Source organism: Sciurus vulgaris (genome assembly GCF_902686455.1).
Source record: "Sciurus vulgaris genome assembly, chromosome: 18".
Lineage (NCBI taxonomy): Eukaryota > Metazoa > Chordata > Mammalia > Rodentia > Sciuridae > Sciurus > Sciurus vulgaris.
Genome location: NC_136479.1, coordinates 3660283 through 3682432, shown reverse-complemented (window position 1 = coordinate 3682432; position 22150 = coordinate 3660283). Strand labels below are relative to the sequence as shown.

Genomic DNA, 22150 nt, shown 5'->3' with positions numbered 1-22150 from the left:
GGCATCATCTGGACCCAAGCAGAGCAGGGTCATGAGGCCTGGGTTTGTTTCGGGGTATACTGTGCCTCTCGGGTGCCAGAGGTGGGGCATGTCAGAATTAGCGATTGCCAACTCTGGCCCTCAGCACTCAGGTATGGAAACCCAGGACATCTCTCTGTCCAAGTGCCCAAGAGCCCCTGGTGCAAGGTAGGGAGGATGTTGTGTAAGTCATGGCCCTGTTAACCAAGAGGGACTCATCCCCTCCCCACCCTCTTTGAGTTAGTGTGCAGACCCCCTTTCTGGCCACACCTCTGTGAACTCCTACATTTTCTGGGGCCAGTAAGGAATGCCCATGAACCTAGCCTGATCTGTCTCCTCTGTGTCCTCACTGTGTGTGGGTACAACCTCTATCCAATGGCTGCTGTGTCCCAGCTGAAACAGATGGCAGATAAGAGGGGGCCCCTGTATAGAGGCCCTGAGATTTACAGCACCTTCACCCTTGGTTCTCTTCCTGGAAAGCACTAGGCCCTTTGCCTTACCTGACTTGCTGTTGCTGTACCTACTCCCTCGTTGGGACACTTCAACAGAAATAGCTGTGGTACTGGGCTGGGATGAGGAAGGAGGAGTCACAAGTGGTGGAAGTGTCCTAGTGGAAAACTGCCTTGCCCAGGGCCTAGGCCCAAACCTGTCTTTATTACCTAAGTGGTTTGTCTGTAAACTTGTCCACATGGACGCTGTATCCTGCTGCTGTCCCGCTCCTGGTCGCACACTGTCACTGCATGGCCTCCTGTCACTGTGAATCGTGGCCTGGTCTCAGTTTGTAGTTTCTCATTAAATTGGCCCTTTCACTCCCCTGCCCTGGGCCTCTGCTCTCTTGCCTGGCTTCCTTCTTTTCTGAGGGAGAGGGTGGGGCTACAGGTAGTGAGGGAGGGGATTGTGTAGGGGGTTGAACCCAACTGCTTTGGGGATAACCTTGGTATTTAAGGACCTAATAATTATGCCAAACTTGACTCAGATGTAGACCTGCCCTGGGAATCCAGCTGTGACTAGGCCAGGACAGAAACTGCCTTTGACAGTTTGTAAGGTCACCTTTCTTCCTGATACTGGTTCCACACATCTATGCCTTGCCATCCACCCTTGGGACATGCAAATTGGAGGCTCCCCACCCCAAGCTTGGGTTTGATGTCCCCTAACCTGTAGCTCCTTTTCACCTAAGAGCCACTGGGTTGAGACTAATGGTCTGCAGGTTAGTAGAGTACAGTCTAGTCTGAGCACCCAAATTCTGGACCTGCTCTGGCCTTGGCCCACTAACTTAACTGTAAAGGTGGTAAGATTCAGTCTACAGTTTAAAAAGACTCATCACCATATAACCCTTTTTGAATAAAACTTTTACAAGTGATAGATTCCTACTAATAAAAATATTTAACTTCATGTTTCTATTTTAGACAATGAATTGTTTATATGGTTTTTTTTGTTTGTTTTTTTAAGTAGGAAACCTCCAAAGTGAGTTGGAAAAATCACAGGTACAGGTAAACATTAGGATCTCTCTGACAAAAGTGTGATCAAGAGTGACTGTCTTGGAGAAGGAGTACTAGATGATGACCAACAGTGTCAGAGAAGTACATGAGGTCAGGAGAATGCAGGGGGCTTTTAGGACAGGAGTGTCCCGTAACCCACGTGGATAAAATACCCTTGTTTCTAAACACCCTAAATACCCTTGTTTCTAAATACCCTCTTTCCCAGTGGGTTATTAGGGTCTAGGAAGTGGCTTTATTGACCCCATGCCAAAAACAAAGAAGCATACAGAGTCCATTTTATTGAATGCTATAGCATTTACACAGACCAGGGGAGGGGACAGCCCAGGCTTGCACACCTTTGGGAGCTCTTGATTGAGAAAGAGCTCCTAGGGCCTCTCAGGCAGAGAGGGATTCTGGCTTTGGCCCAACCTCACCCCAGGTCCCCAAAGGCGGCCCAGAAGTTGAGCAATATTGTTTGCCCCTCTCATCCCACAGAACTGAGGCATACTGGCTACTAGGGCTTACTCCCAACAGGGCAAGGACATATTTCCTCAGGTACTGTGAACATAGAGAATGAAGGGAATGCACCTAGGGCTCAAGGTGCAGAAGCCATGGAGCAGAGCTTGTTCCAGGCTTGCCCTACCGTGCCAGCTGCTGTGAGGGTGATAGCCCATATGCCTGGTGCCCATCTGGCCTACAGAGAAGATGCTATCAGGCAGAGCTAGCGTCTAGCTTTTATTGGTTGCTTGTTTTCTCAAACCCAGCATTTAAAAAGTCACCTGAGGTGGTAGATTAGTGGGGTAGAGATGGGAGTACAGAGGTCACTTGGGAGGACTCCAGCATGGCATGGCAGGTCCTTCACATGTAGTACCAGGCCAAGAGTCCAGCAGCCAGGGCCACACCAGCAGCCAAAATGAACTGGAGACTGGGCTTCCTCAGCACAGCCATAGCTGTCCGGAAGGGGCAGCTGCTGCCCTCCAGGGCACCTGCATGTAGTGCAACAGGAAACAGGGCATCAATGGGGGCCAGTGACATGCCTGTCCCAGGAGGGGAGTTTGAAATTCACAACCTACCTTTGTCTTCTTGAGCAGCATAGAAGGGGCATTTACGTACATCTCCCTTCCCGTCGTGCACAGGGAGCCCATCCTCCAGGGTCTCTCTGGCCAAGGCAGAGCCAGCCTGGTCCAGTTCATTGAATATCTGAGAAGCACAGATAAACTGAGCCATCCTGGACTGCACAGACTTTGCTTTTGGAGCAGATTCCTCCCCACCCACCCCATGCCATACAGAGGGAGGTGGAACAGGTGCACTTGGCTCAGCAATGCCAACTAGACAGTCAGCAGCCCCAGTGGGTGGCAATGCTATTGCACTTCTCCCTAATGGGAGCTCTGGGAGATGTGGTCACATCTGCTGGTGGCACCCCAAGGCTGCCAATCATGGTGGGTCTTCCCTGGGCACTGACCAGACACATACCCCATGCCAACTGGCCCTGAGGGGACTTGAGCAGTGAGACTACCAGGGCACAGACATGAGGCCGGCCACCAGTACTTTCCCATTTCTAGCTGCTGGTCATATTTTAGCAAGGAACAGAAAAATGGAAATGAGAACAGCCCACAGCAGGGCAGACCCATCCTGGGAATCCACACTGGAGGGCTTCTGGGGACTGTTCAGTCTGGCTGGCAGTGAGGAATGACCTGTGGCAGGGGGCAGAGTTAGTCCCCAAGACCTCAGCCCTAACTGAAAGCTACTTGGAAACAGTTACTCTCCTCCTTGATTCTTCCTTCTTGGTGAATCTGTCTCTAGCTAAATTACCAAGCAAGACTCTTCATGGCAATCCTTGCTAAAAAGGAGGAAATTCTCTATTCCTCAGTTCCAGTACCTTGTGACGAGAAGGAGAAGACAGCCCCATTGTCCCAGTACCCTCTATGTGCTGGGGCCTTGCCCTTCCCAAAACTATCCACAAGAATCTAGCAAGACAGGTCTCGATGCCCACTGGTGACCAATTTGGTTCCCTTGCCTTTCTCTGGGGAAGATACTATAGTCCATCTATCCTCTTTCCACTTATGTCCTCCCAGGAAGCTGTGAATCTGTTTCCACTATCAAAGCATAGCCTAGGCACCCAGCAGTACCTGCATGTTGTACTCAAAGGCCTTGTTGGCCTCCTCCACGATCCTCTCTTTGGTCTTCAGATTCAGATCCAGGGCATTCATCCTGGCCCGGTAAAACTGCTTGAACTGCTGGGCATTGTCCACATGCTCAAACAGGTAGAACTGGGTCCCTTCCCCTGTGCTGGGGAGTTTCAGTGCCCGCTGGGCCACCTTCTTCAGCACCTGGCCTCCTGATAGGTCCCCCATGTAGCGAGTGTATGCATGGGCCACCAGCAGCTCTGGCTCATTCTGCCCTATATAGTGGATCCGTTCCACGTACTTCTGGGCAGCCTCGGAGCACTTCACCAGCTCCTCCCAGTTCTCACCAAAGAAGTACTCCATGTCCTTGGTCAGTGCCTCCTTCCGGTGCAGCTCCATGGGGAAGTATAAAGGGGCAAAGGCTGGGTGGTCCTTGTTGCGGTCCATTTCCTCCTCAAGGGCTGAGTATGTGAAGTAAAGTGCAGTTGTAGCCCGCTGTGGAGGTAACAGGAGACCACAGGAGAAGACTGCAGGCCAGACTGGCACTCCCAAAGCAAGACCCCTTTCAGTCCAAGCCCCAAATGTGAACCATTTTTATATAGTGAATTATTTAACACATCTAGGAAGCTTCAGTGTTTCTTAGAGGAAAAATACAGCAAATTCTTTGAAACACATAATTTTTGCTTCCTTTACATTATTGTTATTCCATTTAAGCCAGGAGAGCCACAGCTTAACATCAACAAAGACTGAATATGGAAAAAGACCTAGGTATTCCCTTAGAGTGGCTCCAAGGGGCACTCCAACCCATCCCCATATGGAAGTTTGGAACACAACTTTATCTGACTGATGGCACAAACCTTAAATATTTCCTTCTTAATGTTGCCTTTCAAGAAGTCCTTGACAAACTGGGTGTTTTCTGCCCGGTCATGTGCTTCCTTGGTCCCTTCTTTGAGGAGTTCAGAGAGGTCAGCCATTCTGCAGAGATGGGATGTGTGTGTGAGAGAGCCCTTCCTAGTTCCCGGGAAAAGACCACAGAACAAAGTCCAGATCCCAGGGCAACCACTCGCTGTACTGGAGGCGGAGGCTGTTCCAACACTTCTGCATGAACAGCAGGGGAGGGGACACAGTGCAAGCAGCTAGTCTTCTCAGGAAACATACAGATGGATAGTGGCCTCCACAAGACTCTAGGTCTAAGTGTCTGGGCTAGGAACCACTGAAAGGAATGGCATTTTGATTCTGTGGCCACATAGTGGCTGAAGAAATATACACCTCTAATCCCACCAGTTATTTGGTGGCTTCTCTAGGAATACCCGGCCCTTGGAAATGTGGATCTCCTGAGGCAGCCCTGCTGCCTTCCTCCCACCATATGTCCAGTCTCTTCAGGACTACATGTGGCTGCACCCAGGCATGGAGGATGAGAAAGAAACAACTGAGAGGCTGAGGCCAAGTACTTGGATTTGTACTGCTTGACAAAATCATACAGGAAAACCAGGCACAGTGGCACATGCCTATAATCCCAGCTGCTTGGGAGGCTGAAGCAAGAGAATCACAAGTCTGAGGCAGCCTGGGCAACTTTGCAAGACCCAGTCAGTCTCAAAATAAAAAAGGGACTGGGGTTATAGCTCAGTTGGTAGAGTGCCTGCCTAGCATGTACAAGACCCTGGGTTTCATCCCCAGTGCCACATATATACATAAATAACAACAAAGGGCTGGGGATATAGTTCAGTGTTACATACTTACCTAGCATGTGATGAGCACCACACACATACAAATTATACATAAGTTGTGCTGATAGATGACAAGGTAGAAAGCATGACCCTAAAGATGATGTCATCTGGTGCTGGGCATGGTGTCACACACCTGTAATCCCAGCTGCTCGGGAGTTTAAAGCCAGCCTCAGCAAAAATGAGGCACTAAGCAACTAAAATACAAAATAGGGCTGGGGATGTGGCTCAGTGGTTGAGTGCCCCTGAGTTCAATCCCCCGTATTAAAAAAAAAAAAAAAAAAAAAAGATGATGGCATCTGGGCAGGGTTCATATATCCATCTATGAAAACCAACTTGGCCTCACAAGTTTAAAGCCAGTCTCAGCAACTTAGCAAGACTTTTTCTCTAAACAAAATATAAAAAGGGCTGGGAATATGGCTTGATGGTTACTGGGTTCAATCCCCAGTACCAAAAACAATGGGGGTAGTGGTATGCTGGGGATGTAGTTCAGTGGTAGGGTGCTTTCCTAGCATGTGTGAGGCCCTGGGTTCTATACCTAATACTGAGAGACGGGCGGAGCCAATGACAAGGCTCATCATGGCTCTAACAAAAGGCTAAGAACAGTACAGAGCAGAGCCCAGTAATTTAAGGCTTGGAGAGAAATTGTCCTAAAAATCCTGCCCTAAAGAGTAATTAAGAGTTCAAGTCCTGGGAGAGGACTAGTTCAGTAGAGTAGGCAAAGGGGACTAGGAAATGGGAAGGCAGAAGAATGAATCTGACATAACTTTCCTAAGTATATATATCAACATACACCACAGAAATCTCACCATTGTGTATATCCACAATTAATTCATTAAAAAAAAACCTGTGGGTACATGGCAGAAAAATTAATAGAGGAAGGGAGTAGGGGATGGGAAGAAGGAAGGGAAAGGAGATGGGCTGGGGAGATAGCTCAGCTGGTAGAGTGCTTGCCTCGCAAGTGCAAGGCCCTGAGTTTGATCCCCAGTACCGCAAAAAAAAAAAGAATTAGAACGAGATATATTCCATGCTTATAGAATTATGCCAAAGTGGATTTTACTGTCATGTATAACTAAAAAGGACCAATGGGGGGGGGGGGGGAGAAGGAAAAAAAGTTCAATCCCTAAATTTTAAGGGATGGAAGACACTGTAAAGGAGCCAGTTCTGCCTAATTACCCTTTCTGAGCCCACATGAAGTGGCTAGGGACTTGGGGCCCTTCAGTGCCAACCAGGCATCCCAAAGCAGAGAACACCAGATGTGAACATGGAAGGTGGTGGGACCACCTGATCTGATGCTGCCAACCTCCAATGCTCACCTGGTATGGTTTTCCTTTTCTGGGGCCACAGAGTTATTTTTCTCAGACTCATCTACTCCCTCAGAGGTCTCCACTTCTGCTGACATCGTTGCTGAGTGGTTCTTGACGCCCTCACTCTAGTCCTGTAGAGAAACAAGGAACCAGTGATTCAGCATCCTTGGCAATCACTTCCCCAAATGCCTGCCTGTTTTGCTTTCTGAGTGAATGTAACCAACCATACACCCCTGCACCCCAGGGTTGTTTTCTTTACAATAAAGCTGTGCCATTACTGAGCCCATATAAGAATATGGACAAATCTGAACACTGAAAGTGGATTAGGTAACAGCACTTTGTTGATGTTGAACTTGTTCTGAGGAAATACAATGAAGCAAGTAAAGGAGCACACTGTCTGCAACTTACTGTCAGAAGTTCCAGAAGAAGAGGGAGTAGCCACTGCATCTATGTTGGAGTTTGTGGGGGATAAGACACATTCCCATGTAAGACAGCAAATTAGGCAGAATGTTGACAGAGAATCTGAGTAAAAGATATACAAGAGTTCTTCGTGCTATTCTTATAATTTTTCTGTATGAAATCAGATCAGAATAAAAAGCTACCAAAAGCATCATAAAGATACATCATAGATTTAAAAAATAAATTAAAAAACTATAGCACTACAATTCTCAGCTGGGCAAGCAACACAAGGCTTCCATGTCACTACAAGTACACCCAAGGTCAGCACATCCTACCTGATGGTAGATGGGTGGCCTAGTGCAGAGAATAGCAGGGACAGGGTGTTAACTGGAATTTAATGAAGTCAGGCTGTGTCCAACAGTTACACTGTATAGAAGAGCAGATGACTAGGCACCCAACAATACTGTATCCGTTCCATTTGAGTCACCTAGAAAGCAGGCTGTCCCCAGCCTACTCAGAACTCTGCTGGGCTGAAGGAAATATTGGTCAATCAATTCCTATCACCTGCTACAGGGGCTGAACTTTCTTCAGCCAGGGAAATATAGTCCCACAACATGACAAGCTCATCCTCCATCCCTGGAGGCTTCAACTCTAAGCACTGTAAAGGGCAGCCCACTAGGGAAACTTTCCAGACTGAACAACAGTAGCGCCAACAACTAAGAAGTCGCTCAAAGACAAAATGATCAACATTGGGGCCATGTCAGGCTTCCTCAGGCCACAATGGGCCAAGCAAAGAAAAAAACCTTAGTTTTCTACCTCAACCAGTTATTTACTAAACATTTTCTACATGATCTACCCAGAATGAGTGTCAAGGGGGCAAAGAAGTATAAGAACTGGTCTTTCAAAAAGGCCAAGAGCATAAAGAAGAAAACTAAGAAGTCTTATCCATAAGTTACTGGTACATACCCTCCCTGAGTTTCCTCCAGACACCTAGTTACATTTTCTTTGTTATCTTTTGAGGTATTACAATACATAATTTGCTCAGCACAATCTTTCAGAATTTTCTCGACTTCAGATTCAGCATCTATACAATGGAATTAATTAAAGAAAATTAAATGAGAACAATAAAGCACAATGCCTGTTATGTGGTAAGCACTCATGAATGTTACTGCTTGTACTTGTCTTTAGTTCTATTTATTGATTCATTTATTTTTGTGGTGCTGGAGAATCAAACCCAGGGCCTCATATATGTGAGGCAAGTAAGCTACATCTTCAACCCTGTATTGAATTTGACTGAAGTTTAGTGATACACAAAAATGCTAAAAAAATTAAATAAATAAATAGCAGAAAACAAAATGAAAGCATCTCTTGAATCCAAAGTAGACATATTCTTCTGCGTAATACTGATGAACTACACAGTGCACAGAGTAGTCCAGAAAAAAGAAAAGGAAGGTTATCAAGTAGAAGGAATGGTATGCAGAAAGGCCTCCTGGAGAAGAACCCTCAACAGTCTGCAGATCGAGGGAATAATATAACACACGCAGAAATGGGAAGATTCACAGATGGAATGAGGTTATTCAGCTGTGTGTCTTTCTATGAAGGGGCTGAAGCAGACTTTGCTAGCTGCAGAATAAGCCCCCCACAAGCCTTCTAAGGACTTGTCCACAATTTATCTTCCTTTATAGACTTCTTTTTCCCCCTGGTGCCAGGGATGGTAGAGTACTAGGGATTGAAACCAGAAGCTCTCTATTGCTGTGTCACGCCCCCAAACCGTTTTGTTTTTAGACAGGGTCTCCTTAAGTTGCTGAGGGTCTCACTAAATTGCCCAGGCTGGCCTCAAACTTGTGATCCTCCTCCCTCCTCAACCTCACTCCCCCTCCTCAGTTGCAGGGATTGCAGGCATGTTTCACTGAGCTCAGCTTGCAATACTAGGGGTTGAACCCACTGAACTACATTCCCAGCCCTTTTATTTTTTATTTTATTTTGAGAGATGTTCTCACTAAGTTGCCCAGGCTGGCGCTGAACTTGGGATCCTCCTCCCTTAGCTTCCTGAGTAGCTGGGATTATAGGTGTGTGCCTGGTGATTTACAGACTTTTAAAAAAAGAACAGCTGTGTCCCACACCCCTGGGGACCCTGAGAGCCAATATGTGCCTCTAGCTGCTCATTACTCAGCAGAGAGGCAAAGTGGGTGGTAGGATGGGAATGGTGGGCTGCCTAGAAGAGGGAGGGACACAAAGGGTCACAGGGCCTCTAGACAGCACTACTATGCTAAGCAAACAGGCACCAAGTACTGCAGACCTCAGCTGCTTATAGTTGAAGCAAAGACAATAACAAGTACACAGATTACCAACTGTGGTAACTTAGGTAAGCTTCCTGCTATGTGCAACTATTATGTCACACAACAGTAACTGTGTACGTGATTAAATCTGATCATTAACTGTGTTTTATTCGATAATAACTGCTTGCGCTCTGGGAGAATGTAGTCTGCTTGAACAAGAAGGTCTTTACTTCTCTTAAAAATACATAGGGAGAGGGGGAGGCTGAGGCAGGAGGATCACAAGTTCAAAGCCAGCCTCAGCAATGGTGAGGCACTAAGAAACTCAGTGAGACCCTATCTTTAAATAAAATACAAAATAGGGCTGGAGATGTAGCTTAGTGGTCAAGTGCCCTGAGTGCAATCCCTGGAGTCCCCACACAAAAAAAAAAAAAAGGGGAGGGGGGGATGGTGGAGAATTCCTGTAGACTTAGCTACTCCGTCTAAAAGCAGGAGGATCGCCAAGTTCAAGGTTATCCTGGGAAACTCTGTCTCAAAAAAATACAAGAGGCTGAGATGTAACTCATTGGTAGAACATCTGCCCAGCATGTGAGAGGCTCTGGGTTCAATCCTCAGTACCCCCAAAAAAGGGAGAGGAATTGGCTTGCACTGGTGCCTATTTTGGCATTTTCTTTTTCTGAGATGCACTTTATTTGTGCCATGTCCCCTCAGGTATACCCCCTACCCTCTTCAATCTCATGTCTAGTTGCCAGCCCCAAATTCTGTCCACCCAGTGGAAAATCTGAAAAATGCTAGGTTCTGATAAATACTTGAGCAAAAAGAGAAAAATCCAAGTTAAAAGAAGAAAAAAAGGAAAAGGAAAGTGGGGAAAGGAGGAAGGAAAAAGTCTCATGCATATCATCAATACATAGGGTTAAAAACAACAGCAAAGGGCTAGGGGTATAGCTCAGTGGTAGAGAACTTGCCTAGCATGCAGGAGGCCCTGGTTTTGATCCTCAGCACTACCAAAAAAAAAAAAAAAAAAAAAAAAAACCCAAGAAGTAATCCGCTCTTCATTGCTGGTTAGCATGTTCAACCTGGGTGATACCAGGGCAGGCAGCCTGTGTCCATGGCCCTGTGGCTGGTCACTTTTTCTCAAAGGAGTTGGCCATGTAATGTGGCACAAAGAGGCTACCTTTCAACATTTATCTGAAAAGAAAAGATAAATGTTCAAACTTAAGTCTGGCTGACTTGAATCCTTTTTGGCCCTGTGGCTGGTCACTTTTTCTCAAAGGAGTTGGCCATGTAATGTGGCACAAAGAGGCTACCTTTCAACATTTATCTGAAAAGAAAAGATAAATGTTCAAACTTAAGTCTGGCTGACTTGAATCCTTTTTTCTTTGTAGAACCACTGAGGGGAAAAAAAAAAGAACCACCGGAATTCTTAGAAAATTATGAGCCAAATTATAAATGTAGGGCCTTTCTACACTTCAATCTCTCTTTTTTTTTTGGGGGGGGGGTAGAGGGTGCACCAGCCTTTTTTATTTTTTATTTTGAATCAGGGTCTTACTAAGTTGCTTAAGTCCCCACTAAGTTGCCGAAACTGGTCTTGAACTTGCAATTCTATTTTAGCCTCCAGAGCTGCTGGAATTACTGGTCTGTGCAGTGGCTTCAATCTCTCTTATCAACAAGAAGTTGCTCACAGGGTTGGGGATATAGCTTAGTTGGTAGAGTGCTTGCTTTGCAAGCACAAGTCCTGGGTTCAAATCCCCTGCACCACCACAACAACAAAAAAAAAGTTACTCACAAACATATTTCAAAAACAAAAGAAAAAATTCCACCCTGGAAAATACACCTCAAGAAATATTCATAGTAATCTGTACCAAAATAGTAACAGTCATATTCTTATGCTAGAAAACAAATCATATGGTCTAATGGCAAAGGCTTGGAATGGTCCAAGGGTAGTAAGCAAGCAATGGAATGCTGGTATACAGCCCTAACCAGTAGACAAGCCAGGAACCAGGTGCATTCACCCAGGGAAAAGTACATATAAACTTATTTTTTTAAAGATCCAAAATACTAATACTGTGTACAAATGTACAATATATAAACCAACAGAGTGGCACACATCTATAATCCTGGCAACTCAGGAGGCTGAGGCAGGAAGATCACAAGTTTGAGGCCAGCCTCAGCAACTTAGAGAGGCCCTAAGCAACTTAGTGAAACCCTATCTCAAATAAAAAATAAAAAGAGCTGGGGATGTAGCTCAGTGGTAGAGCACCTCTGAGTTCAATTTCCAGGGCCACAAGAAAAAAAAGTATATTATGTAAGTATACTGACAAGAACAGGAAGGTAGGGCTGGGGAGATAGCTCAGCTGGTAGAGTGCTTGCCTTGCAAGCACAAGGTCCTGAGTTTGATCCCCAGTACCGCCAAAAAAAAAAAAAAAAAAAAAAAAAAAAAAAAAAAAAAAAAAAAGAAAACAGGAAGGTAATTTGGAAAGCTATTAGGTCTTCTTTCTTTTTGTTGGGCTTCTTAGCCAACAGGCTGCTGCTTTTACATAAAGTAGTCCGATTCTCTTGTAAATAGGGGAAAGGAGGAGTAAGGGGACGTAACTATAGGGAATCAAAGGAAAGAGTCCAGAGAGAGGAATTGTCCAAGCAAACCAGCTAAGATTGGCTCTTTACTAACTAGTCAACAGGAAGTCAACCCTGAACCCTTTTTGCTATTACATATGGCAGAAAGGTCACTTTGCCCTCTTTCCCATTTGCAGAAAACCATGACCCTCTGTAAAATCTACCTCCACTACTTCATAATTCCCATAATCCAAGCCATTTGCTTGATCAGCTACTGATTTTCATTCCAACACCTGTTCTGACCGAAGCAGCAAGTTCCTATCATGGTGACTTCCAACAGAAGAGGTTCCTGTTAGACCAACAGATGCAGAATACTCATATCAAAACTTTTTACTCCTGGTAAGTTGCTATCTCAAGGTACTAAGGCTTTTGAAACCACGTACACTGTTCAAAGACATTCTCCTTCATGGAGACCCAAGTCCAGCAAATTTCACAAGGTCAGGTAGTGCAGGGCACAGCTGATAGGAAGAAATAATCTAAGGAGCACTGATGATTCATTTCCCACCTGGAGATCCAAGAAGAACAATAAAGACTTCTTTTTCTTTGCCCTGGAGAATCTGCAACTGAAGGAAGGGTGCAGGTTGCTGAACTCAGCCAGAACAGAGGGGAAGGGATGGCAGAGTGACTTGCTCTCTGGAGTTAGAACAATGCTGCAAGCCTCTGACTCACTGAATAGTGACACTCAACAGTGACCCGCTGATGCACATGACATGCGCTAGTGTTATCCCACATTCAAAGAGAGGCTAAGTGGCTACTCAGAGATTTCTGCTACTGTTTCCTCCTTGTGGAATGGCTTATAGCAAAGCATCAGGGTTCACATTATCGCCTTGGTGGGAGTTCCCTGTTGCTTCCTAGAAGGGTCCCCACAGCTCAGAGTTCCCTCCTACATAGAACTGGCACCATATCACCACATGACATGACTATCATCCTGTTTCCCCAATTAAACTATAAACTTCCTAAAACAGATCAAGATTTCCCTTAGACTCAAGTTTATCAGGGTCAAACATTATGTTCAGCACCCTAGGAAGCCTTCAACTTGAGTTATAACTGTTGCAATACACAAACAGAATATCCAAAGACCACTATCTAAATGAAGGTTTTATGTTGTAACAAGACAATAACTCTTTTTGGTGTTGTTTTTGGTGTTGTTTGTGCTAGGGATTGAACCCAAGGCCTCCAACATGCTAGCCAAGCACTCTGTCACTGAACTACACCTCCAGGTTTTTTTTTTTTTTTTTTAAGTTTTATTTAAGCACACACAAAAAAAATGCACATGAGGGCTGGGTTTGTGGCTCAGTGGTAAAGCACTTGCTTGCATGTGTGAGGCCCTGGGTTCGATCCTCAGTACCATATATAAATAAAAGTCCACTGACAACTAAAAAAATTAAAAAAAAAAATGCATATGAACTGTCTATTCATTTTCTTCACTGTGCAAAATATAGAAAGCTTCATGAAAGTGTGTCATCCTTGTGCAGGGGCCATGCTAATCTTCTCTGTATTGTTCCAATTTTTTAGTACATTTATGCTGCTGAAACAAGCACCTGCCAGTCTTTTTTATTTTATTTTGAGGTAGGGTCTCCTGAAGCTGTTTTTTTTTTTTGTTTTTTTGTTTTTTTTTTTTTAAGTTGCAGGTGGATACAAAACCTTTATTTGACTTAATTATTTTTATGTGGTGCTGAGGATCAAACCCAGTGCCTCACACATGCTAGGCAAGTGCTCAACCACTGAGCTACAACCCCAGTCCCAGGTTGCTAACTTTCTAATCCTCCTTCCTCTGACCCACTGCCCAGTGAGGCTGCTCCTTACCTGTGTGCTTGTGAGGGAATGCACTCCAGGTCCTGGCTCCTTTTCCCAGCCAGCTTTGGAGGAAATGAGGCCTCTAATCTTTTTGGTCTCTCTGGTCATTTGGGGCAGTGTCCTTCCCACAGCCCATAACTGATTGGTCTTTAAAATTCAGCACTATAAATAAACTCAAGACCATGGATAGTTCTGCATCCCGTCTAGCAAATGGATGTATAAAGGAGGTTGTGACCTGTTTTCTGTTTTAGGTAAATAATCGCCTGACTCGCCGTTCTCTACTCTCAGACCTCAAGCAGGCTGAACTGTCTGGAGTGGAAAGGAAAAGTTCAGTGGACCTATCACTTTACTGGGGTTACTTCTGGGTTCCCACTTACTGCTAATTATTACTAGAAACCCACTTGCCTTCAGAAATGGGAAGGTAGCTTGGCCCTGCAAAAAGGGCATGGTCTTTAGAGCTAAAAAAATTTGGATTTGAGCCAGGCACAGTGGTGCATGCCTGTAAACCCAGTAGCTCAGAGGCTGAGATAGAAGGATCTCAGTCCAGCCTCAGCAACTTAGCAAGGCCCTAAGCAACTCAGACCCTGTCTCAAAATAAAAAATAAAAAGGGTTGAGAATGTGGCTCAGTGGTAAATTGCCAGTGGGTTAAATCCCCAGTAATCCACACCCCACAGCAAAAAAGAAAAAAAAAAAAAGGGAGGGAAGGAGGGAAATTTGGGCTTGCCATGTAAAGTCTGAATATTCAGTAGCTCTTGGGAGTAAATAAATCATAACCTCCTGAAAGTTGAGTTTCTTTATCCATAAAACTGGTAACAACTTTTCACCTTCTCAAGGATGTTGGAGGATTAAGTGAACTAATGTGCATGAAAGTGTTTCATGAAATGTAATGCTGCCTCAAATGTAGCTCTCTTACTCAGAGTTACTGGTGAGAATAAGCAGCTGGGTGATTACGGAATGTTGAGGAAGAATGAGATATTTAGAGAATTCACAGACAATCCGAGGCAGGTCATACCACAGAACTCTGACCTCCTTCCCTGGCAGTGCCCAAGGTGAGCCTTGTGACCACCACAGGCTAGAATACCCACACTACAGGTGCTACTCAAGGCTAGCTGAACCCAATGTTGGGGGCAGTATTCAGGGCTGAATCAGCTCTAATCCAAAAAAGCTTGATAGATAACAGGGGCCTCTCGAAAACCACATCATCCAGGTCCACAGCTTCTGCGTTTCTAGACTAAATGGCCTGAAGACGCCTCTGAACTATGACACCACCACTCCTCAGGAAATCTTATACACAAGCCTCACCTCTTTCTTTTCAATCACTGTAAGAATTCTATCCCACAATTCATTCAAAACATGACTATTGTCTTAATAAAGAACAAGATCAAAAAAAAAAAAAAAGAACAAGATCAGACAGGAAATCCTGGGAAAGTGTGGACTGCAGGGACCAAAAATACTAGAGTCAGATTTGCTAAATACACACTTGCAAATGTGGGCAAAAAACAAGGATAAAGCAAAATAACTGCTCAGTCTGGGGATGTCACTAAGTGTAGAGCACTTTCCTCGCATGCTCAGGCCCTGGGTTGGATTTCTAGCACTGCAAAAAAACAAAACACAAAACTGCAAATTAGTCTAAAGGCAACAGCCTCAAAAAAACCGACATCAGTTCACAAAGTCCAAGACTCCTGCAGGCATTTTTTAAATTGGGGGTTGATAGGTATGTTCATCTCTAGCATATCAAAATGTAACTGAGCAAGCAGTCCAAGCAGACACCAAGGACAAGATGTGAAACAAGAGAGTTCAGAAAAGGAATGAACTGTCTGTGCAATTATGACTTCCTATTTTCTTAGCATGTGTAAGGCCCTGGATTCAAACCCCAGCACAACCAAGAGAGAGAGAGAGAGAAAGAGAAAGGGAGGGAGCGGGGAGACACAAATAAACACATGACTCACCCCTGTGTAAGAGGAATAGTCTTGGGGCTAAAAAGACAAAGACACACACGAGGTATAAGGCTGTTCCCAGCACATACCTGTGATTCCAGCTACCCAGGAGGGTAGGCGGGGGAGAATCACAACTTGAAGGCCAGCCTGGGCAACTTAGCAAGACCTCCTTTCAAAATATCAAAATTACAAAATACTCTAAATTAAAAAATAAAAAGGGCTGGGGATATAGCTCAGTGACAGAATGGCCCTACTTGTAATCCCCAGTACTATCCCCAGTACTGCAGGGGGCATAAACTGCTTCTGCTGAATTTTCATTGTGCAGAACATAGATGGGCAATTAGCTCCCAGGTACTTTTCTCTCTACAACCAACACTAAGCCTTAGAAGCTAATCCTGGGGTTGGGGTTGTGGCTCAGTGGTAGAGCACTCACCTAGAACACATGAGGAACTGGGTTCATTCCTCAGCACCACATTAGGAAAAAAAAAAAAGGTATTGGGTTCACCTACAACTAAAAAATACATATTAAAAAAAAAAAAAGAAAGAAAGAAAAGAAAGAAAAAGAAAGCTGGGCTGGGGATATAGCTCAGTTGGTAGAGTGCTTGAAAAGGCCCTGAGTTCAATCCCCAGCACTGCAAAAAAAAAAAAAAAAAAAAAAAAAAACTATTCCTGTAGGGCAGAAGGCAAGGGAGTTGGGGCAGAAGATAGCACTGGACTGCAAGTGTGACAGACCTGGGTACACCAATCTGAGTCACTTTTTGAACAGTGTCCCACTGACTAGTGAGGATTAAGATCAAGAGAATTAACAGGGTTAAGGTCTCTCAGAGAGTGAAGAGTAGAGATGGAACTAAACTAAGTCATTCTAAATGCACAGTGATTCCTCCTATGCCCCCAACAAATTCTCATAAGTTCATGCACTGAGATATTAGTGTGGTGTCACCACAGACTACTAGCAACATGGAAACTACAGGCTTTAGAAGCTCTCTCATCACATTGCATTTATTCTCAGTGTTGGAATTAAAACCAGGGCATGTGCTTTACTGTTTTAGTAAAAAGTACAATCCAATCATTTCTAAGAAATAAGTGCTTAGGCTCCCATTTAAAGAATCATAGTTGGTCTGGAGCTCAGTGGTAGGGTGCTTGCCTAGCACGCACAAGGGCCTGGGTTCAATGTGCAGTACGTGCATACACGCACAAGCGCGCGCGCACACACACAAATTAAAGATTCAGAGCTAATGCTTCCTGTCCCCAGAAGACTCACCTTGGCTCACACAGATTACACACCAATTCCCTGGTGAGATCTACTTTAATAACCAGCCCAAGGCTGGTCCCAAGGGGGAAGAGGGAACAACCCAGCACTCAGTGCTAGAAAGAGGCAGTCAGGCCTCCCCGACCTTGGTGGATAATGAAGCCAGGGGCTCTGGGACAGGGCACCAACAAGGAGTCACAATAGGGTCTGCACATCTCTATAGCACCCATCACCATAGTAACTGCAGATAAATAGAAGATCTGGCTTTAAGAATGTGGAATTGTGTCAACCCTTCTCTTTCTGCCTCTGGATATGCATGTTGCCTTAGAAATGGCTGTGACAGAAAATACAACAGAAACTTTCTGCAAGATTAGCAATACAGAACAAGGTTTTGGTCAACTGAATGAGGTGGCTCCAATTTCTTGCTTTGGCTCTGTGAGGGATTTTTACACATTTCCACAAGCCTACAAATTAGGTGTTATTCCCAGATTTCTTCATAGTAATTGTCCAGAATTTGGTGGTGGGAGTAGGGACAAGGAAACATTTCTAGACCAATAACTTCAAATGGCTGACATATCCCACATAGACTTGTGTCTGTGTTGGCAGGGGACCAAGACCAGCTACTGCACCTTCCCAGTGTAGGACACAGTAGTGCTTTCCCAGCACTACCAGCAGCTTGAGTCATTTTTAACCTTCTGATTCCCTATTTTAATGAACAAGGTATCCACGATCCCTAGGAATGGGAGATCCCTAACTGTTTTCCTCCCTCAGAAGACAAGGCCTGATTTATACATGATTGACAATGTCCCACAGGAACAGTCAGGCCCTGGAGCATAGAAAAAACATATTATAGGAGACATGGAATTACCAGCAGCCCTCTCTTCTACTCTAAAAAGTCTCTCAGAGTGAGAGTAGGCATACAAGTGTGATTGCTAAGCCAATTAAAGTTCTTTTTAAAGACAAAGCATTCATAAACTGCACTGCTGTTATCAAATTTCATGTGACACACCTCATAAGCACACTTAAAAGGCAGAAAATCAAAGTGATGCAGTGGTTACTTAGCAAAAAGACTTTCAACTAACTTTCTAAGAAAGCTTTCTAGACACTCCAACTCCTTGCTAAAGTTTCCCAGGACTGAGGAGAAGAGGTACCAATCACCCTGTGTTACTCTGCTTGGTTCATCTGAGAAACTTCCAGATTTATGTTCTTTACTTCCTCAGGAGGCAACCACACACACACAAAAATAAAATTCCCAGGACATGGCTTCCCCATCCCAACAGTCACTTAGCAGTACCTATATGAATGCCACATGTGACTTATTAATTTAGATACATGCTTTAGTATTTGTATTATACATCCGACAACATGAGACTGAATCCCTCCATCTGAAGTTTCTAGAAGATGGGTTCAACAAGTCTAACAGCAGGCATTTGTACAGAAATCCTTTCTGTGCAGCACAATACTAACGTTATTACAACACTCAAGAAACTGAATCATGTACTGAATTGTGATGATCTCTAGAGCTCGACAAGTGGTGGGCAGCAAACAAAAGTTAACTGAGCTGAACCAGTCAAGAGAAATCTTCCGTCCACACCATGATCAAGAGGCAGCACACAGACATGGTTAAGGCACAGGCTCCTGACATGTACAACTGAGAGCAAGTCATGGTTCTGCCATGTACCAGCTGGGTGGCCTTGGACCTGTAACTTAATTTCTCAGACTTCTTTTCTTTGTAATAACAATTCTGCCAGTAGTTATGAAAATTAAATAAATGGGTTATAAAACTGTGATATAACAAATGATACTGATCAAAAAAACTAAAGAAAATGTCACCTCCAATTTAAAATTAACAAAGTTTCCATACACTTTCAAACAAGAAACAGTGGAGGCCAGGGATGCTACTAAATATCCTACAGTGCAGAGAGCACAGGAACACATGCACACCTCATAACCACTAATAATCCAGTCCCAAATGTCAACAGTGCCAAGGCTGAGAAGCCACCTACTTGAACCTTAGAAGTGGTGCTAAGGTAGTTCAGAAAATACATCAATCTAGTACACCTTGTCATTTCTTTATCAGTTTACAGAAAAGACAAGATGAGATTCTGGTACTGTTTCAAACCACTCATAACACCTTTATCAACTTTCCTTTACAGAAGCCAGGCATGGTCTTTACAGAGATTTCTTTTTTTCGGTACTGGGGATTGAACCCCAGGAACATTCTATCATTCTATCACCAGTTTTTTATTTTGAGACAGGGTCTTGTTAAATTGCTGAGGCTAGACTTGAACTTGCCAGCTTCCTGCTTCAGCCCCCACAAGTTACTGGGATTACAGGCCTGCATATAGTTCCTGGCTTTACATATATTTCTTTCTTTTTTCATACTGTGGATTGAATCCAGGGGCACTTAACCACTGAGCCACATCTCAGCCTTTTTTATATTTTATTTAGAGACAGTGTCTCATTAAGTTACTTAGGACTTCACTAAGTTGCTGAGGCTGGCTTTGAACTCACGATTCTCCTACCTAAGCTCCCCCACCACTAGGATTACAAGTGTGTGCCACCACACAGGGCTTTTACATAATTTCTGAGGCTGTCAGTAGGTAGGGCAACTTGGCACTGTCCACAGGTGACAATGAAAAGGGTCACAGTGACTTTCTGGGAATAGGCCTCATTTGTATTTGGGTCACTAGACTTTAAACCTGTGATTACTGCTTTCTTTATGGGATGAACTTAAAATTGGGAGAATCTATCATTTATCAGTCTGGTGTCTGACTTAAAGTAGACTAAGAATTAGAAGAATTAGTTCTACTTTCCAGGTCTTAGTTCTTGCTGCTAGATAGCTGCAGGCCTTCCTTGGAAATCCAATGAGTTAATTCTCAGCCAGCAGGAGGGACAGCAGGAAAGCTGTGAGTCTCCCTGATCCTATCTCAGTTAGAGTAACTCCTGTATTCCTTGCTATATTTCTCAAAAGAAGGGGGGTGGGGGGGAGGAGATGTGTTCATTCTAGAAATAAATTCTAGAAAACAATATCAGTGATAATCTTGGAGACTTGCTATAATAGAGAGCTACTTAAGTAAGCCTTTCATGATCTATTGTAGCACTTATATCCTGTTATACCAATTATTTATTTCCAGATTACAGCTCATTTATCTGTCTCCTATCACCCAACACAGAGCACACAGCTAGTCAGGGATTCCTAAGTGAGTAAGTGAGTTATAGAATGTTAAGTATTATCAAAATTGAGGCACTCTCAAAGAACTGATGACAAAGGACAACTAAAGATGAATCCCAGGGCTGGGGAGACAGCTGTCAGTAGAGTGCTTGCCTTGCACACACAAGGCCCTGGGTTCGATCCCCAGCACTGCAAAGAAAAAAAAAAAAAAAAAAAAAAAAAAAAGATGAATCCCAGAAATAAAGAAAATAGCTGGCTAGTGAGCAAGCATTTCTGAGCAGCATTTATGGCAGAAACTTCTACAGCAGAAACATGAAAGGATGTGGGAAATAAGACTGGCCTTGTAACCAGGTGTGGGGCTGCATGCCTGTAATCCCAGGAGAATCGCAAATTTAAAGGTAGCAAAAGCAATTTAGTGAGGTTCTAAGTAATTTAGTGAGACTCTGCTTCTTCTTCTTCTTTTTTTTTTTTTTTTTTTTGGTGCTGGGGATCGAACCCAGGGCCTTGTGCTTACAAGGCAAGCACTCTACCAACTGAGCTATCTCCCCAGCCCCGAGACCCTGCTTCTAAATAAAATATTAAAAAGCATTGGGGTATGTATGGTGCAGTGGTTAAGTGCCCCTGGGTTTAATCCCCAGTACAAAAATAAAAACAAACAAAAAAAATTGTCTTGTACAGCCAGATGAAGTGAAACATGCCTGTAATCCCAGCTGCTCGGGAGGCTGAAGCAGAAGGATCACAAATTCAAGGTCAGCCTAGTCAATTTAGCAATATTTGAAAGGAAGAAGCTCAGTGGCAGAGTACTTGCCTAGTATGTACCAGGTCCTACATTTAATCCTCAGTTCTGCAATAAAAAATAATTTGGAAAGGGGCTGGGGCAATAGCTCAGTCAGTAGAGTACTTGCCTTGCAAGCACAACGCCCTGGATTCGATCCCCAGCACCACAAAAAATAATAATAATAATAATATTTTGGAAAAAATGAGAATAATAATAATTTTAAAGAAATATTGCATTAATTGGTTTTAAACTGGATTCCACAAGTAAGGCTACAGAGAGCACCTTTTAGATTTTGTTTTAAGGTCTCTGAAGGCCTGACTAGTAAAGGACACTACATTACTGTTTTTGTTTGTTAATAGTAGTAGGCAGTGAACCCAGGAGCACTCTATCACTAAGCTGTATTTCCAGTCCCCACCTTTTTTTGGGGGGGTGGGGGGTAGATATCAGAAATTGGATCCAGGGCAATTTACCACTGAGCTACATCCTCAGATTTTTTTACAATTTAATTTGTGTGTGTGTGTGTATGTATGTATGTATTTGTTTGTTTATTTATTTATTTATTTATTGGTACTAGGGATTGAACCTAGGGGCACTTAACCACTAAGCCACGTTCTCATCCTTTTTCAAAAATTTTTTGAGACAGGGTCTCCCTAAGGTGTTTAGGGTCTCACTAAATTGCTGAGGCTGGCTTTGAACTTTAGATTTTCCTGCCTTAGCTCCCAAGTTGCTGAGTGTACCACCACACTGCTTCTTTTTTATTTGAAACAGGACCTCATCAAGTTGCTCAGGGTCTAAGTTGTTGAGAATGGCCTTAACTTGAAATCCTTCTGCCTTAGTCACCTGAGCTATTGGATTCCAGGTGTGCCACAGAGCCTGGCTTTTTTTTTTTTTTTTTTTTAAAACATGTAGGTGCACAGTGGTGCATGCCTGTAATCCCAGCAGCTTGGGAGGCTGAGGCAGGAGGATAGTGAGTTCAAAGCCAGCCTCAGCAAAAGCCAAGGCGCTGAGCAACTCAGTGAGACCCTGTCTCTAAATAAAATACAATAAAGGGCTAGGGACGGTGGGGCTCAGTGGTCGAGTGTCCCCAAATTCAATTCCCGGTACAAAAAAAAAAAAAAATCTAACATTCAGGGTAACAAATGCTTATCAGCCTTCTCCACCTAAAGAGTGTGCAAATCAGGAGACTTCCTGACATGTACATCTTCTCTCTTCCCAGTTGACTCTGAGTCTAGCCTTCAAAGTAGCAGCAGGATCTTTTCATGTGTGTTCCTC

The 22150-nt window shown here is 44.0% G+C and overlaps 1 protein-coding gene and 1 long non-coding RNA gene across 3 annotated transcripts in view; both read right to left on the bottom strand.

The window, feature by feature from the left end:
• Positions 1-22150, bottom strand: part of LOC306649910 — a 144390-nt gene that overhangs the window by 7048 nt on the left and 115192 nt on the right. The gene's annotated exons all lie outside the window — the stretch shown is intronic.
• HMOX2 (heme oxygenase 2) overlaps positions 1776-22150 on the bottom strand; it is a 28584-nt gene continuing 8209 nt past the window's right edge. The window contains exons 2-7 of one of the 2 annotated variants that reach the window (XM_079121363.1): positions 8019-8136; positions 6663-6784; positions 4480-4597; positions 3626-4117; positions 2570-2696; positions 1776-2482 (exon numbers count right to left, since the gene is read on the bottom strand). In XM_079121363.1, the coding sequence (XP_078977489.1) occupies positions 2355-2482; positions 2570-2696; positions 3626-4117; positions 4480-4597; positions 6663-6748 (951 nt within the window). In that variant the 5' untranslated portion in view covers positions 6749-6784; positions 8019-8136 and the 3' untranslated portion in view covers positions 1776-2354. The remainder of the gene's footprint in view (positions 2483-2569; positions 2697-3625; positions 4118-4479; positions 4598-6662; positions 6785-8018; positions 8137-22150) is intronic. The other variant, XM_079121362.1, reaches the window with a different exon arrangement.